Source organism: Parus major, chromosome 9, assembly GCF_001522545.3.
Source record: "Parus major isolate Abel chromosome 9, Parus_major1.1, whole genome shotgun sequence".
Lineage (NCBI taxonomy): Eukaryota > Metazoa > Chordata > Aves > Passeriformes > Paridae > Parus > Parus major.
Window position 1 is genome coordinate 4,349,800 of NC_031778.1, and position 16,844 is coordinate 4,366,643.

General features: G+C 48.7%; 1 protein-coding gene across 1 annotated transcript; it reads left to right on the forward strand.

Annotated features, from left to right (window-relative positions):
• The first annotated feature begins 1,756 nt into the window (after positions 1-1,756).
• TF (transferrin) lies at positions 1,757-14,793 on the forward strand. Its single transcript, XM_015638207.1, has 17 exons — positions 1,757-2,095; positions 4,195-4,358; positions 4,536-4,644; positions 5,895-6,086; positions 6,282-6,417; positions 6,691-6,746; positions 7,808-7,977; positions 8,098-8,284; positions 9,243-9,397; positions 9,523-9,616; positions 10,254-10,283; positions 10,982-11,140; positions 12,311-12,455; positions 12,954-13,018; positions 13,126-13,310; positions 14,008-14,194; positions 14,555-14,793. Exons 1-17 carry the CDS (start codon positions 2,053-2,055, stop codon positions 14,590-14,592), a joined length of 2,115 nt encoding a protein of 704 aa, XP_015493693.1. The 5' UTR covers positions 1,757-2,052; the 3' UTR covers positions 14,593-14,793.
• The last annotated feature ends 2,051 nt before the right edge of the window (positions 14,794-16,844 follow it).

A 16,844-nucleotide genomic window follows, 5' to 3' on the forward strand; every position in this document is an offset into this window, starting at 1 on the left:
GGTCTGGGAACCATGTGCAGAAGGCACAGATAGTTTGAGCTCCTCTAGCAACTGCTCTTCTGTTATTTGAGTGGATCCTTAATGTTCTCCCAGCTCTTTTTTGCTTCTTTCCCCTCAATCTATCATGTGGTAAAAGTATATTTATCTGGATAGCGCTGTAACTACTTGTGGAGTCCGTATGTCCAAGCATTTCCATCAATATTTATGTGCTCAGGTGTCTTTGTTGTTTCAGCTGCAACTACAGTTTCTCAATATGTCTATTAGAAGAGGAATTTTGGAACAAATCAGCAAAAGGCTCTGGAGGAACCATATGAGACAGTCTCCTGCAAGCCCTTGTGCCTCTTCTTCCCAAGGATGGGGATGATGCTAAGGCTGCATGAGTGAGGCAGGATCAGCGAGACCTGCAGGAAGCTGGGGATGGATTTCAGTGGCGTCTACCTGTCTTGGTAGAAAAAGACCTTGGAAGGCCACAGCTTGCTGGACTAAATATGGATGGGAGATCTTTTAAAAGGAGAGGCTTGAGGTGGGGGAAGGTCAGTCCCCTTCCAGCTGCAGTGTGTTTGGAGACACTTTGGACACAAGAAATTTTGCTCTTCTGGGAAAGCAGGGGATGAAGGGATGAGAAATAGGAACCAGCAATGCTGAATGAAGTGCTGCAGATGATGCTGAAATAACCTGCGTGGCCAGAAGTGCCTCTCAGTCACTGGCAGGGTGGGCTCCCAGCACCATGGTGAAGGTTGTTATTGCCTGAGGGCCTCCACCCTCCCTGAGTCACTCTGTAGAGCCAAATCCTTGGCCTGGCACTGGGCTCCCACCTGTACTGAAGCCACTCTGGGCACCACCACCACCAGGAGCAGCAGGTCACTGCCCTGAGCCTGCTCAGAAGGGAGAAGGGACAAGAGCCAACCCAGGTGCTTCCAGTCAACCTCCAGCTGTGTAGACTGTGAAGGCTGTAGGAGAGGAAGGACCTGTGCAGAGGATCTAGGAGATCCTCCCTCCAGGGCAGCCTCATGCTCTTGAAAGCAAGCCTGGGAACTGGACCTCCTGGCTGGGCTTCCAACAGCAAACCTGTAGCTTCTGTGGGGTGGACACGGTGAGTGGAGCAGCCCTAGCAGTGGTCTAAGGATGCTGTTCGGGCTCAAGGGCTGGCTGATGTGGTCCAGGGAATTCTCAGTTTGTGTGTGTGTGCCAAAGGCTGCAGCTGGCCCTGTACCTGGCAGCAAAGATGGAGACATGAAGGCTGGGACAGCATCACAGAGGGTGCCCTCATAAACCCCCAGGGGGACAGGCCAGGAGTAGCACAATCGGATGGAGAAGGTTTGCAGAGGAAGTGGGAGCAGGCTGACTGCTAATCTCAGCATTTCTTCCCAGGTTCATTCCAAAAATGCACCAAAAGTGCAGCGTGATGCTTCCTTCTGTCTGCAGGGCACTTATCGAGCTGTCTGGTCACTGCTGTTGGATTTGTTTTGCCAGATATGTCTAAGAATCATTTACTGCCTTTCAAGCCCGCTGCCATTGCCAGGAGCGCGCAAGGGAGCGGGCAGGCACTCGGTGCTGCGAGCCAAGGGGCGATGGGCACCTCAGCAGCAGCTACTGGCAAACACACAAAACTCGGCTCTGGGTCCAGCAGGGACTTTCTGAGATTAATTCTGAGCAAGGCAGGGGTTGGGCAGCACAAAGGAAATCGTCCCTCCTGCGGCGTTTCAGCCCGCAGGAGAATTCTAATGTCACAACTTGGGAATTTTCCATCTGAAGCCCCTTGTAAAATGCAAAGCGCTGTGCCCTGTTCTGACTCCTGCCTGCGGAAGGGTTCAGTGCCAAAGTGAAAGGCTTCCTAAAAATGGGCTGATCCGAGGAGGGGGGCGATTTAAGAGCTATTGAGAAACAAGGAAGGACAAACAGTGTTAGGTCATTGCTTCTGCAAACACAGCCAAGGCTGTTCCTCTATAAAAGGGGCAGAAAGCGGTTCCAGAGCCATCACAGACTTGGAGGGGACGGTCTGTGACCAAGGCTGCGGCACCCCTCCCTCGGCACCCGACACCCTGCTCAAGCATGAAACTCGCACTTCTCACTGTGCTGTCCCTCGGGATAGTGGGTAAGTATCTCCTGAAAGCAGCCTTTGGGGGAAGGAAGTCAAAACCTCCGTGGACCCCAGGCTTCCCCCAGGCCAGGCTGTTTGGGAGCTGCTGCACACGCCAGAGCCAAGCGGCTGCTAAGGAAAAGCCAAAGGTGAAGCGGTGCTTGCTTTGGCAGCCGTGGATCTGCCAAGGAGGACGGTGTTCTGAGTGTTACGGTGTTTTGAGTGTTACTGACAGCAGCTTTGGCCAGCCCGTGGGGTGGAGGGAGGGTCAGGTCCCCACACTGCCGATGGCCACCCTGTAGGGAGGAGGGATGCTCTGCTCCCACCACCACGGAGGAGAATGCTTGGGACAGGCTCCGACCTCTTGCTGTCCCGGGGTGAAGGGAAAAATCATCCTTTGGCCAGCTGCTGTGCTGGGAGAGGAGCACAGACTCAGCCAGGGGGGAGAAATTATTGCAAAACCTGCCTGCCAAGCTTGTACTTGTGTTTGGTTAAACCTCAGGGCAGTGACAATAAAATAGAGCTTAAATAATTAAAGATGCAGTGTGCTTCGCACTCTGCTCCTGTGCTGCTGTCCTACTGCTTCAGCTGTACTTTGCTCAGGCTCCTGCCTATTTAATGCCAAATTTGTGCTGCTGCAGGTCTGGCTCTGCTTGGAGCAGTTCTTTCCTCTTTCTCTGCTCACAGCTCTGGCAGGCAACAGGCACGTAGTCATGGCAAGGAGACTGGAGCCAGGTGCTGGCTGGGGACTGATGCCTGGACAAGGAAAGAGGGATTTTCCTTCTGGAGTAGGCAGCAGGTCTCTTCTTATCCCCCATAAAATGTGGTGGTGATTAATGTCCTCTGGTAGGAAGTGCTCCCTGTGCCTCTGGCATCAGGAAGTCCTTCAGCACCTCTGCTGAATATTAGCATGTAAAGATGTTTATTTAATGGTTCCTCCGCTTCCTCCCCTGCACAGAAAGAGACAAGAGGTCACCTAAAAAGTCTGTGACAGTGGCTGGGGCACTCAGGCTGCCATTACCTTCCCAGTGTCACCAGTGCAGCTGGGCTGACTCCCTCAGGAGGTCCCCACCCAGCCTGTGTCCCAGGCAGGATGCTTGCCAGCATTAGGTTACGGTGACCATGGTTTTGTGCAGCCAGGACTTGAAAAATGTATGGTGAACTTGAAAAACGTATGGAAAAAAAGGTGGTGGCCATAGGAATTGAGGCTAAAGATTCTCCCTGTGGCCAAATTCAGCACCTCCACTGGGAGGCTCAGAAATCAAGTAAAGAGAGGCTATTTCTGAGATGAAAGAGAACATGGAGATGACACAGTTTAATCTGGAGGTGTTTGGATGAAATGTGCCATCGATAGTTTGGAGGGAGAAGGAGTGCAGACAGCCTCTTGGTCAGCACAGCCCTGCCTGGAAGGGGCAGAGTGAAGGAGAAGTGTCACCACAGACTGGCCACATCCTTGTTTGCAATTTTCCAGCATTTCTGGGTTCAGGTTTTTGGAGGAGACATGAATCTGCACCCACCTGAGGCTTTTGCTTTGTTCTGGTCCCCCCCAGAGCAACCATTCAGCTGCTTTTACTGGTTGGGGGATTCATGGAAGGACTGTGGTGGTGCTATGGCATCTCTCATGGGGTTCAGTGGAGCAGGTGAGACATAGAGACAGTTCAATATATCAGATCATTCAGCTGCCAAGGAGGTGAAAGTGGCAGTGCACTGCACACAACCTGGCCAGGTCAGAGCTGCTCCCCCTCTGGGGTTATTGGCACAGGCACTGCTTCAGTGCTCCAACTTTTCTCTGTTTTTTGCAAAGGCTTGAGCTTTATTTCTATTGAAGTGTGTGGATTTGTTCTTCTAATCCTGTGGATGTTGCTGTGAGTCCAGGCTGCTTGAATCACAGTAGTCCAGGGACAAGAATGATTGTCCCAAATGTTCCTGATGGTGCACATGTCAGGCAAGAAAGAAAGGACCATCCTGCACAGCTTGGGAGATCCTGCATGTGGCCGTCACCCAGGGCTGTGACCACAGGGAAGCAGTGACCTTGTGCTCACAGAGATGCTGTTTCTCTCCAATCAATGCCTTTCTCCCCCTCTGAGACTATTTATTTCTGGTTCTTTCTACAGCTCTGTGTTTTGCTGCTCCCCAAAAGCCAAGCATTAGGTGGTGCGCAATATCCTCAGCAGAAGAGAAAAAATGCAATAGTCTGAGGGACCAGATGCAGCAGGAGAACTTTGCTTTCAGTTGCCTGCAAAAATCATCATACCTCGACTGCATAAAAGCCATTTCGGTGAGTGGGCAGCAAATTCCTCTGCTGGGATGTTTCAGCAGCCTGTTACACCTGGAGATGGAGTTTCCTTTCAGTCACTGGTTGTTACTTGTGATCCCCTGTTATAAGATTCAGGAGAGACTCTAGGAAGCGCTTTTCCTGCTCTTTATTAATTGATGAAATCTCTTTGTTGTTTAGAATAATGAAGCAGATGCCATTAGCTTGGATGGAGGTCAAATTTTTGAGGCAGGCCTTGCTCCCTACAAGCTGAAGCCCATTGCTGCTGAGGTCTATGAACACAGTGAAGGTACATTTCTGTGCACTATTTTTGAGCCAAGTGGTGGTAACAAACTGAGAGTGCAAAGGCCATCCTTTCCATGAAGAGTTCCCACATATTTTGGTTGGGGGTCGAAGATATTTCCCCTGGTTTCCAGCTCCCAGAAGGGAAGGGGCATGTGGGGAAGATCAACAAAATGAGAGTCGTCACCCATGGTCACAGAATCCAGTGCCCCATTTCTTGTCATTTGCTACAGTGAAGGTCCCTGATCCCATGAGCAGAACTAGTGGTCCTCCTGAAAAACATGGCATAAAAATTGTGCTGGCCTCAGAGATCTTCTCCCTGCAGTGGCCTTGAACTCTGTGGGTAAAACACAGAGTTGGGAAGCACAGATAAGTTCTGTGATTTTCTGTGCAGTTATCAGGACAGAAAAAAAAAAAAAAATATTGGAGAGGCAACAGCATTACTAGTGGTTGGGAGGGACATCCAGTTTTGTTCACTGAGGTGAGAAATGCAGACAATCCCCAGGAAAAAAAGAAGAAGCATAAAAAGTTCTCTGCAGCAATCCCTTCTGATCAGAATGAGATCCATGGCTCCACCCCTATTCACTCATTGTACCATCCTTCATCTCTCCCATCTTTTTCCTGGAAGCCAAACTCCCAGGAAATAGAAATGGAATGGAAATCTACCGGGGGAGATGCTATTTCCCTGCCACATCCAAAGGTCCCAATCTCTTTTGACCTCTTCCCTGGAGTTCAGTCAGTTTATATGCAGAATTCAGGATCAAAGCAATGCAGCACAGTCATTCCTAACGTGGTAGCTAAGAAAAAGATCTTGAACCTTAAAGGCTGAGGTCTCTACCACCCCCACAACTCAGTCATTATATCCATATATAGCATGTAACAGATGGGGTAAAATTCTAAAGACTAAATGTGGAGTTTCAGTCTCACAAGGCATCCGTGGGCAATGGCATTTGAGAAGAGACTTGCCAGTGGAGACTTGCAAAAAGATTCATTGAAGTTCCTTACAAAAACTATGGCACCTTGAATGTGATAGCATTTTCAGGTCACTTACAGTAAGTTGTAATGTGCAGCATTAGTTCAATATGGGCAGCATTAGCTCACCCCCAAGAAAATGAGAAAACCACAAGTGTTCCACCAAATTCGCTGATTGTTTGGAAGCGCAGCACTTTATTCCCTGAAACTGGGCATATTGCAGGGTTTGAAATGTTCCTAAGTCCTCTCTTCTCATTGCTTTACTCCTTTTTTCCTGCACTGCAGGCTCCACTACCAGCTACTATGCCGTGGCCGTTGTGAAGAAAGGAACAGGCTTCTCTATAAATGAGTTGCAGGGCAAGACCTCCTGCCACACGGGGCTGGGCAGGTCGGCTGGCTGGGTCATTCCCATCGGGATACTCACCCACCGCGGGGACATTGAGTGGGACGGCAAAGACTCGGGCTCCATTGAGCAAGGTGAGGTGGGGCGTGGTGAGATTGGTGGTGGCAGTTAAGCCAGGGCTAGTGTCATGGTGAAAGGGGTGTTGCTCAATCTTCTGTGGGTCTCCAGAGGTAGTTTGCAGAGCACCGACATTTCTTGTGGATCCCCTCCCTTCCCAGTCCTCCTAAAAGTGAATTTTTGACCAACTATTGCTTCCTTCTCATCCACAGCCGTGGCCAATTTCTTCTCTGCCAGCTGTGTTCCTGGTGCGACCACTGAACCCAAACTGTACCGTCAGTGCAAGGGGGATGCCAAGACCAAAATGTCCCGCACAGGACCTTATTCTGGATATTCTGGAGCTTTTCAGTGAGTGAGGGTTATTTTTCCTTTGGGGAAACATTCTAGCCCTGACACATGCAAGTTCTTGTTATACCAAGGAGTGCTGTGTTGGAATCAGGGGTCCTGAGGAGACTGAATTACTTCTCTGCCGTTACAATTCCTTCCCTTACAGCATAGCTTTTTTGGGGAAGACCATTGCTCTGTGGCTGCAGTTTATGCCAAAAATAATTTGTTGAAGTGGGAGATAGGGAGTCACAATGTCTTTTTTTCTAACTTCTCTTCTGTTGCTCCCACTTGCAGCTGTCTAAAAGATGGGAAAGGAGAGGTGGCTTTTGTGAAACACACAACTGTTCAAGGTACACCTGCAAGATCTCTCATTTCTCCTCTTTCTGGTCCCACCTCTTGCTGCCACACCATCGTGCAATTTGTCTATACTGTGCAGCTTTCATTCCTCTCTAGGCCCAAACGCTTCTTTCATCTCTTGAAAAAAGTTTTGCACATTTTGAACTGACTCATCCTTGTTATTGAGAAATGGGATTATGGTGGATCCACTTTATCTTCTCTGAGGTTCTTCTTTGTAATTGGAAAACCTGCTTGGTGCCATATCTCAGAGCCAGCTGTAATGTGAGCAGTTGAGCAGGTCACCCATCCCTCTGGAAGGGATTTTGGAGGGAATTCAGCCCACAACAAGAGTTCACTAACTCTGTGGAGACCAAGGATGGCCTGGCACACCCAGGAGCTGCAGCGAGCTCAGTGGAGGGTCACCAAGGTGGTCATGGGGCAGGGATAACTGTCCTACAAGGAGGTGCTTTGTGGGATGGGCTTGGTCAGCCTGGGGACAGGATATAAGGGGAATTTTTGTCCCCTTGAGGACAGTGAGGAGTTACTGGGACAGATTTTCCAGGACAGCTGTGCACTCTCCATCCTTGAAAAGTTTCAAGATTTATCTGGAACATCCTGGTCTGTCCTTGCCTTGACCAGAGATCTTCAAAAGTCCCTTCACACTTGAATTCTCCTGTAACCTTGTGATCTCAGTCCTGGACTTTGTCTTCAGCCTTGACATTAGTCACCTACTGGCCTTCAAAGGCCATGTGCAGCTCCTGATGTGCTCAATCCATTTGTCTGAGATTTGTAAACCTGTTGGCATCACTTTGTGCATAAATCCTTGTACTGTTGGGTTGGTTACGGCAGAAGCTGAGGTGATCTCTCTTCCAAAGGCCTTCATATGCCCAAGGTGACCCCATTGCAAGGGGGGTGCCTGCAACCTGTCTTCTGCAAGGGGGGTGCCTGCAACCTGTCTTCTGCAAAGAATTACCCCCAGAGCTTCAGCAGAAATAAATTAATTACAAAGCTTCCCAAACTGGCCTTTCTGTCTATTTTCATGGTGATGCAACTCATGGTTCCTCCTTCCCTTCAGAAAACGCCCCAGCTGAGAAGGATGACTATGAGCTCCTGTGTCTGGATGGCACCCGCCAGCCCGTGGACAACTACAAGGCCTGCCACTGGGCCAGGGTTCCTGCTCACGCCGTTGTGGCTCGAGATGACAGCAAGGTCAATGACATCTGGAACTTCCTCTCCAAAGCACAGGTATCGCCAAGCTCTCCTTTCCTTCCTCTAACATCCCCTGTCCTCTAGTTTTGATTGCTTTCTCCAGCTTTCCAAAAGTTTTGGTGTGGTTATTTACTGGTTAATTTTCCCTTGTGGCAGGAAAGATTTGGCGTGGGCACAACCAGCTCCTTCCACCTCTTTGGGCCACCTGGCAAGAAGGACCCAGGCCTCAAAGACTTACTTTTCAAAGACTCTGCAGTACAACTGAAGCAAATCCCGTCACTGATGGATGCCCAGCTCTACCTGGGCTTTGAGTATTACAGTGCTGTCCAGAGCCTCCAGAAAGGTAGGGAGGACATTAAACACCAATGTCATGTCAGCATGGGCTGAGTGGAAGAGTTAGCATTGGCAAATACAGCCAGGAGAAAGGAACATGATTTTTTCAGACATAGACTGTATCACCTGCAAAATATTTCCTGTGAAATCACAGAACTTTCACAAACTTCACTTAAAGGAATTTGTTGTATCCAAACCCAGATCACCATATTTATCACACTGATAAATATGGAAAATCTACACAAACTCCACACCAGTTGTTCAGCTGGTGGTAGGGATTGGGAACGGTCAAAACTGCTTCTTAGAAAAGCCATTCCTAGGATGTTAAAAGAAGGAACATCCCAGGACACCAGGTTCAGACAATGTCCTTGATTTCCATCTTGACTCATCAAGCATTTTCTGATAGCTTTCTGAGAGTCAAACACCCCACAAATGATCTCTAAAACCCGCTTAGAATGAATTCAGTACAATTTAAAGTACTTCACTTCTGTTAAGTGGCATTTATGGAAGGGGGTAAATGGACTTCACATAGCATCAAACCAGATAATTCAAGTGCTGTTTCACAGAAACATAACTGGGTTGTAATTTTTGAGCTCAGTCTGATCTTAATCTCATGGCTGTCTGGGCTATGAGGAGTGCAGAAATGTGGGACATATTACAGGCAGCAAGTGCAAGTACTGTTACCACTGGAGTGTTCAGTGGTTGTGTTGTTTTAGCTAACAGAAATTTGCCTGAATGGCTTGTGTTATGCAGCAATTCACCTTTCTGAGCTGTAAGTTGATTTTTGAGTCTACTTCAGCTCAAGAATCATCTTTTCTATTCTTGCCAGCCCAGGGCTTAATTAATCAGAACTCCTTGCCCTGAGCAGCAGCAGGTTGGTGTGTACAGGTGGTTTGTGACCAAGTCCCTCGTACCCAGGATGTGGCTCCACACGGTTCATCCCTGTTTTCCCTGTGCTGCCTTTGCAGATCGCCTGACCCCCAGCCGCAGAGGCAGCAAGGTCCAGTGGTGTGCAATTGGCAGGGATGAGAAGAAGAAGTGTGATGTCTGGAGTGTGATGAGCAATGGGGATGTGGAGTGTGTTGTGGCAGAGGACACCAAGGAATGCATCACAAAGATCATGGTACAGTTTTTTCCCCCCTTTTCTTCTCACTGTGAATTTCTTAGGTGCTTCTTTTACCATCTGAGCTCTGGAAAGTGCTGGCCTGGGGATAAGCAGCGTTTCATTTCTGCACCTTTCCCTTGCAGAAAGGTGAAGCAGATGCCATCAGCTTAGATGGAGGCTTTGTCTACACTGCTGGTATGTGTGGCTTGGTGCCAGTGATGGCAGAGAGCTATGAGGGTAAGTACAGCTCTGTCTCAGGCTCCAGGTGGTGGGGAATAGGCTGGTGCCAAAGTGCCAGTTTTATACTGGAATCTTACAAAGCAGCTGCAGTTCTGCATCCTGCAGAAATCACAGAATATCCTGGTTTGGAAAGGACCCACCAGGATCATCATTCCAATTCCTGGCCCTGCATAGACACCCCAACAATCCCAGCCTGTGCCTGGGAACATTGTCCAAAGGCTTCTGGAGCTCTGGCAGTCCTGGGGAGCCTGGGCAGTGCTTGACCACCTTTTCGGGGAGGAACCTTTTCCTGATACCCAACCTAACACACGGTGCTCTGAGGCAATTCTGCTCACCATTACACACCTTGTCTTTCCATGAAAGCAGAACAGCCTGGTGGAGCAGGCATGGATAGTCAGGAGCTATTCTTTGTTTTAATTAGGATGTTCTGGTCCTTTAGCACCAGTCTTGGTAAAACTGCTTGTTTTAGCTCAGAGGAGCAGCTGGAGGCTGTGCTTTGTTCTGCTGATGCACAAAGTGTTACTTGAAATGGTCACTTCTACAACAGAGTTTCTCCAGAAATTAGTGAGCTCGATTCTTTTGGATTTGAGATGTTTTTAACTTAACATCTTCTTTTTCTTTTCCCCTCACACAGACAATCACTGTGATTCAGAAGAAGAACCAGGTAATTACTGCCAACAGGGGGACAGGGATCTAGGGAGGTATAAGTAGAAAAGTAGGTATGAGTCATGAGTGGAGAATAAATGGCCAGTCTCCACCCAAAGAGTGTCCAGTGTAGATATTAGAATTTTGGGAGATAGGTTTAGCAGTCAGAGGGAAAGTTAGGGCCTGCAATAAGATTGAGGTGAAGCATTTGGTAGTGGCAGAGATTGATGTGGTCACACCATAACAGTGTCAGGGGGGCTATGAACAGAGAAAGAGTGTCTGGACTGCAGCATTATAATTTAAATAATAATTAATAGGAAATTATTCTTTCTAGAAATGGAAAGGGGGAGAGGAGGGGAGGGTTTTGTCCTTTACTAAGGAGAGAATAAGAAATTCTCTCCTTTACTAAGGAGAGAATAAGAAATCAGGAGTGGATACAAAATCCTTGTGTGTCTTCCTTTCTCATATACCCAGATGTCAGAGCTTTGGAGGGCAGGGAAATGTCAGGGATAATAATTTCCCAGGAGTGTGGTGGAAATAGATGCATCACATCTACAAACTCTTCCACTGTTGCTGCCTGGCCCATTATTTATAAGCACAAAATAATTCTGTGCTGTTCATAGGTTCCCTTTCTCAAGTGAAACCAGTGCTCTCTCCTACGGGATGACAGTGGGATCCTTGGGTCAGGCCTCAATTCTTTATTTTATCTTCTGAAAGCAACCTACTTTGCTGTGGCTGTTGTGAAGAAGTCTGACAAGGATATCAACTGGAACAACCTGCAGGGCAAGAAGTCATGCCACACCGCCGTGGGGAGAACTGCTGGCTGGAACATCCCCATGGGCCTGATTCACAACAGGACAGGCAACTGCAACTTTGGTGAGTCCAGTCTGGCATCCATTTCTTTGAGCTGGGAAAAAACAAAAAAATGTTTTGCCATCCTTCATCAGGTTTTCAAAGTTTCTTGTGCCTCAGAGATTCCCTCCTGGAGGGAAGAATAAATAACAGAGCAGACTCTGTTATTTAAGGTTTCACTGAGCAAAAATTTAGCCTTTTGGTGTCTACTTCATAGAAAGATACGGTACATCAGCTACTTTGTGGGTCTTTGCTTTCTTTTCACATCTCTCCCCTTCCTTTTGCAGCAGCCCAAGAGGTATTCCCAAAAAGCTAATATGGGCTGCCCCACATGGGCCTGGTGCTTGTGCAGGGTGTGGACTGGGGATAAAGGATGGAACTCAAAGAGAGGGGAAGGGCTGAGAACAGGGGACAGAGGCTGATCTTTAAGAAACTTAAAGGATCTGATCTGACTGCCTGAGAATTCACTGAATTATGGCCCGACAAAAATAATTTGGAAATGTTATCAATGTTATCAGTGTAATCAGCCAAGACAAAGTAAGCATATAATTATTAAAAAGAAATGCCTAACCACATGAAGACACTAGTGTTAGTAAGTTATATTTTTGGCTTCTCTATCCTCCTGCCTTCTCTTCCCACTCTCGTTTCTCCCCCAAGAGCTCTGACATGGCTGCCAAATGCACCTCTGCTGACCCATAAAGGCTGTGGAGGCTCGGGCTCTCTGTGTGAGCTGGAAATGGTTTGCAGGGAAAACATTCTTCTTTTTATACCAAGATAGTGCCAACTGCACTTGAGCCTTAGGCCCTGTTTCATCACAGAATCATGGAATGGTTTGAGTAGAAAGGGACCTTAAAGCCCATCCCATTCCAGCCCCTGCCATGGCAGGACACTTTCCACTATCCCAGGTTGCTCCAGGCCCCCTCCAACCTGGCCTTGGACACTTCCAGGGATCCAGGGGAAGCCACAGCTTCTCTGGGCCACAATAACAATAATTATCAATAATAACAGGAGCCACGTTCCATGATCAAAGCTGGATGCATATGATCTGCTGCCCCCTAAGTCATGCTCCTCCTCCCAGCCCGTTTCCAGCTCCCCAGTGAGCACTAACGCAAACTCAGGGCGAGAACATGTTATTAAAATAAACCCTAACTTCTCAGGGCAGGCAAAGTGAATTTCTCCTATTCCTGCCTCCAGATGAATACTTCAGCCAGGGCTGTGCTCCTGGGTCTCCTCCCACCTCCCGCCTCTGCAAGCTGTGCAAGGGCTCAGGGGGGGTCCCTCCGGAGAAGTGCGTTGCCAGCAGCCACGAGCAGTACTACGGATACACCGGAGCTTTACGGTACGTGCTGGGGACACCCAGTGCCTCAGTGTCCTGGGGCTGCTCTCAGGGGGTAGGGCACAGGTGAAGGACAGACTCATGCCAACACTGATTTGCTGACTTATCCTTTTTCTCCATTTCACCACAGATAGTATGTATCTCTGTAATACTGTACATATACCACATGCTTTTTCCTTGCTTTCTGAAAATGGGTGAATTTCTGAAAAATGATAATTGGGGAAAATATCCACGTTCTGTAAAACTCATGTCGTGGTGCCTCCAGGCAAACCCAGAGGGGCACAAGCCCTCCCACAGTGGCAGAAGGGCTCCTCTTAACATAAATAAGTGTAAAGACACTAAAGTGTTTCAGATATAATTTAAATGTTTGTGGCAGGGCTGCTAGACCTGGAGGTCCTTGGAGATTAATTGTGCAGAATATGACTCAAGTCTAAATCAAATCTGTGAGAAAAGGACAGGATTCAAACACTTACATCACTGTCCTCTTTTTCTACTTTCCAGGTGTCTGGTCGAGCAGGGGGATGTGGCCTTTATCAAGCATTCCATCGTTGAGGAGAACACTGATGGTACGTGGTCAGGGCTGCCTTCCCCATCTCATGATTGTGTAGGTGGTATTGAGGCTGATGTTCTGCTACACAAGATCTCTGAATCTCCAAACCCATTCTCTTTAAAGGCAGAAACACAGAAAGCTGGGCCAAAGACCTGAAAATGGACCAATTTGAGTTGTTGTGCACTGACGGGCAGCGGGCAAATGTAATGGATTACAGGAGATGCAACCTGGCCAAAGTCCCTACCCATGCTGTGATGACACGTCCTGAGAAAGCACAACAAGTCCGTGAGATGCTGGAGAACCAGGAGGTTTGTAGTGCTGAGAGCAGAAGAAAATGTGTGGGGTTGCTCTGATTTTCCCCAAGTCAGCATAAGGGGAAGCTTTTACTTCACTGTGGGGTGACAGCCTTGTCCCTTGGCCTTCCCCTTCCTCCATCCTCCTTTCTCCATCCCTTGCCAAGTGTTCTTTCTCCTCTGTCACCTTTGCAAACACACCTTTAGGTAGCAGTGGGATTGCAGTTGTTGCTGCTGTCACACTATACTTGTGTGACATGAGTTTATCACTTCCTTTCCAGCCTCTGCTCTTGCTGGGGTGTTTCAGAAACTCCTTTGTGGTGCCTGATCTGTGCCACAGCTGGGTCAGGCTCAGCCCGAACAGCAGCCTCCCTGCACACACACAGTCCTACAGCTACTGGACTGACCAGAGCCAGGCTAAAGCATCTCTGTTTCTCCCTGCAAACATTAATGTCAGCTCCACCATCAGGGTCTGGTGAGAGGTGCTTGGGGCCTTTTGCTTCTGCTCATGGTTAAGTTACAGAACCTGCTGGCAGCATCAGGGACGTGTTAAAATGGGGGAAAAATGTGCCTGTTAGTGAGTGATCCCTCCTCTAAGCATACGGACAGAAGGTTCTGTCCTAAATTTCTGGAGCCTGGCTTGGTGGTGAAGAACCAGGAACAAGAAGCAGGCCAGCTTTCTACTTCTCTCCTCTTCATGCCTTTATTTCAGAGGCTGTTTGGAGCAAAAGGATCCAGGAATAAGGATTTCAATATGTTTGCATATGAATCCAAGGATCTTCTGTTTAAAGACCGGACAAAGTGCCTGATCAAGCTCCGCGATGGAATATCGTACAAGGAATTCCTTGGAGATAAATACTATGCTTCACTTGCCAGCCTCAACACCTGCAACCCATCAGGTAACTGGAACAGCCCCAGAGGAAGTCCTGAATTGCAGGCATGAGCAGTTTATCCTGGAACTGTCCATTCAATGCCTTTAAAGGAAGAAGATGCCAATACTCTTTTCTCAAAGTTCCTTGGGGGAACTGAGAACAGACTTAAAATCTGCTGCTTTGGCAGCAAAGTGAATAAAAGACTTTTCCTCCCCTTTAGAAAATATGGACTTTGAGAAATGGCACAGAGAACCCCCCTGGACCCATCAGTGTGGGATTTGTGGTTAAAGCTCTTTTAACATTGTTGTGACATTGTTGGCATGGCTGGGTGTGTGCTGGTGGTTTAAAAGCAGGATCTGAACTTCTCCCCGTCCTTTCTCTTTCCAGATCTTCTCCAGGTGTGCACCTTCCTTGAGGACAAGTAGTGAGACGGGAAAGATCCTCGAAGTGGGGGAGAAAGCCTCAAGCCATGACTCCTCTCGTGCCCTCAGCACCGAACACTGACCCGCGGAGGGCCCTCTGCCTTCACCGTTTTCTCTGCCCTCCCTCATCACTCTAAAAGTAGCTCTTTGACACTTTACAATTCTCTGCTGCTAGCACAGCAAAAAATAAAATCTCAAATCCAAGTGGGTGTCCTGAGATTTTTCCAAGTGGTCCTTAAGCCCATTCCTTCCTCAGTGCCTCTCACCACAGGACAGTGACAGATATCAGGAGGGCTGATGTCACTTCCTGCTGCCTCTTAGGGAAATTTCTTGCACCATTTGCTGAAGCAAAATGGATTGAATATACCCTGGAGCCTAATTAATAGATGCTCTGTACTCTCTGTGATTTTGCTTTGCCCCGATAATCCCATTGCCTTCTGGCAGGTGATGGTTTCCCAGTGTGGTTGGGACACAGGAAGAGTGTTTGTGTCAGGGAAGCTGAAGGCCGAAAAAGGAATAAAAACCACTCCAAAATAATACAGTGGGAGGTGTGAACAGAAACTGCTGTGGCTCAGATCTCAGCTGGCTGGGTCCAAGTCCCTTCCACCAGGCAGGACTCACTGAGCACATACATGTATTGATGGGGAGAGTTCAGGCTTAGGTTTCCTTTCTGGAAAAATATAGGATTTGTGTTTGTTTCGGTAGTCTGTCTGATTTTGTGCTGCTGACCTGAAAACAAACATGTAGTTTGTTTTGCCCAATTCTGAGCCACAGTGAAAATAAAAAGGTGAGGCAAAAAGGGCTGCTGAAGCTCTCTGCTCCAGAGGAACAGCCTGGGCTCATCCAGGGTGTCCCAGTCCTGCTGTCAAGGCAGGCGTGGAGGAGCTGCTGAGAGAACAAAGTGCCTGGCTTTGAATATTTTCATGATTTTTGGATGCATGTGGTAAGTGTGGTGAGAAGTCCACCAGCCTGGCTGAAAATCCCCCTGGATGGCAGAAATGCAGAGTGTGACAGGAAAGGATGAAATGTAATTCCTCAATTTATGTAGGATGAATACACTGGGAGTTTTTTAAACCCAATCTTCAAAACTAGCAAAGAAAGAACCAGTGCCTCTAACAGGCTGTTTCTACAACTCAGTATGGCTACAGTTCGAAAACTTTCCCCCCAGAAAGCTGCACCATCTGCATTTCATGCCAGGTGTAAGCCCTTGTCCCATAAGTAGAAGGCATGGATAAAAGGAACCTCACTAGAGGATCACTCAAGCTGGAAAGGACCGATCTCCTCAAGGAAAGGGATCAACCAGGGTGCTCAGGGCTTGACTTCAATGATGACAACTCCACAACCTCCCTGAGGCTGTCCTGCTCCTGGCAGCCCCCAAAGGAGAACATTTCTCTCATATCCACTCAGAACTTGTGTAGTTACAATATGTTCCTGTTACTCCTCACCCTGCACCACTGTGGGAAGCCTGGCTCTGCTTCCTGAGGCCTGGTACAAACAGCCTTATCTTCCTGGGACAAAACAGCTCAATGGAATGCTCAGGGTGTGGGGCAAGAGTGGCTGGAGAGCTGGGGAAGGCCATAGAGGTGTTGGTGACAGCGGCTGGACATGAGCCCAGGTGTGCCCAGGTGGGCAGGAGGCCACTGGCCCCTGGGCTGCCCCAGCCATGGTGTGTCCAGCAGGCCCAGGGCAGTGACTGTCCCTCTGTGCTGGCACCTGTGAGGCACCTCCAGTCCTGAGGACAGTTCTGGGCCCATCAGTTCAGAAGATTGAGGGGCTGGAGCGTGTCCAGCTGGGGAAGGGGCTGGAACAGCTGAGGGAGCTGGGGGAGCTCAGCCTGGAGAAAAGGAGGCTCAGGGGGCCCTTCTGGGTGTGCACAACTCCCTGACAGGAGGGGACAGCTGGGATGGGGTCAGGCTCTGTTCCCAGGGAACAGGAACAGGACAAAGGGAAAGGACCTCAAGCTGTGCCAGGCAGGGTTCAGGTTTGGACAGGTTGGAAATTTTTGGGAAAATTTCTTTCCAGAATAAGCTGTTCAGCCCTGGCACATCTGCCTGGGACTTTAAAGCCCTGTGTGTATGGAAGTTCGGGACATGGCTTAGTGGTGGCCTTGACAGCGCTGGGGTCAGACAGCTTTTCCAGCCTCAACCATTCCATGTTTCTCCAGGCTCCCCCAACGAGTCCCAGCCTCTCACTGAGAACTACAGCTCCCATGAGCCCTCGCGCCCCGCCCTTCCCGGCGTGCCGCGCGGCCGGAA

What these genes read in the sequence shown, in the direction of transcription:
- TF (XM_015638207.1), top strand. Translation starts at nt 2,053, where the DNA reads ATGAAACTCGCACTTCTCACTGTGCTGTCCCTCGGGATAGTGG. An exon ending in TGATTCAGAAGAAGAACCAG is followed by an intron (nt 10,284 to 10,981) that starts GTAATTACTGCC and finishes ATCTTCTGAAAG; the next exon opens with CAACCTACTTTGCTGTGGCT. An exon ending in GACAGGCAACTGCAACTTTG is followed by an intron (nt 11,141 to 12,310) that starts GTGAGTCCAGTC and finishes TCCTGCCTCCAG; the next exon opens with ATGAATACTTCAGCCAGGGC.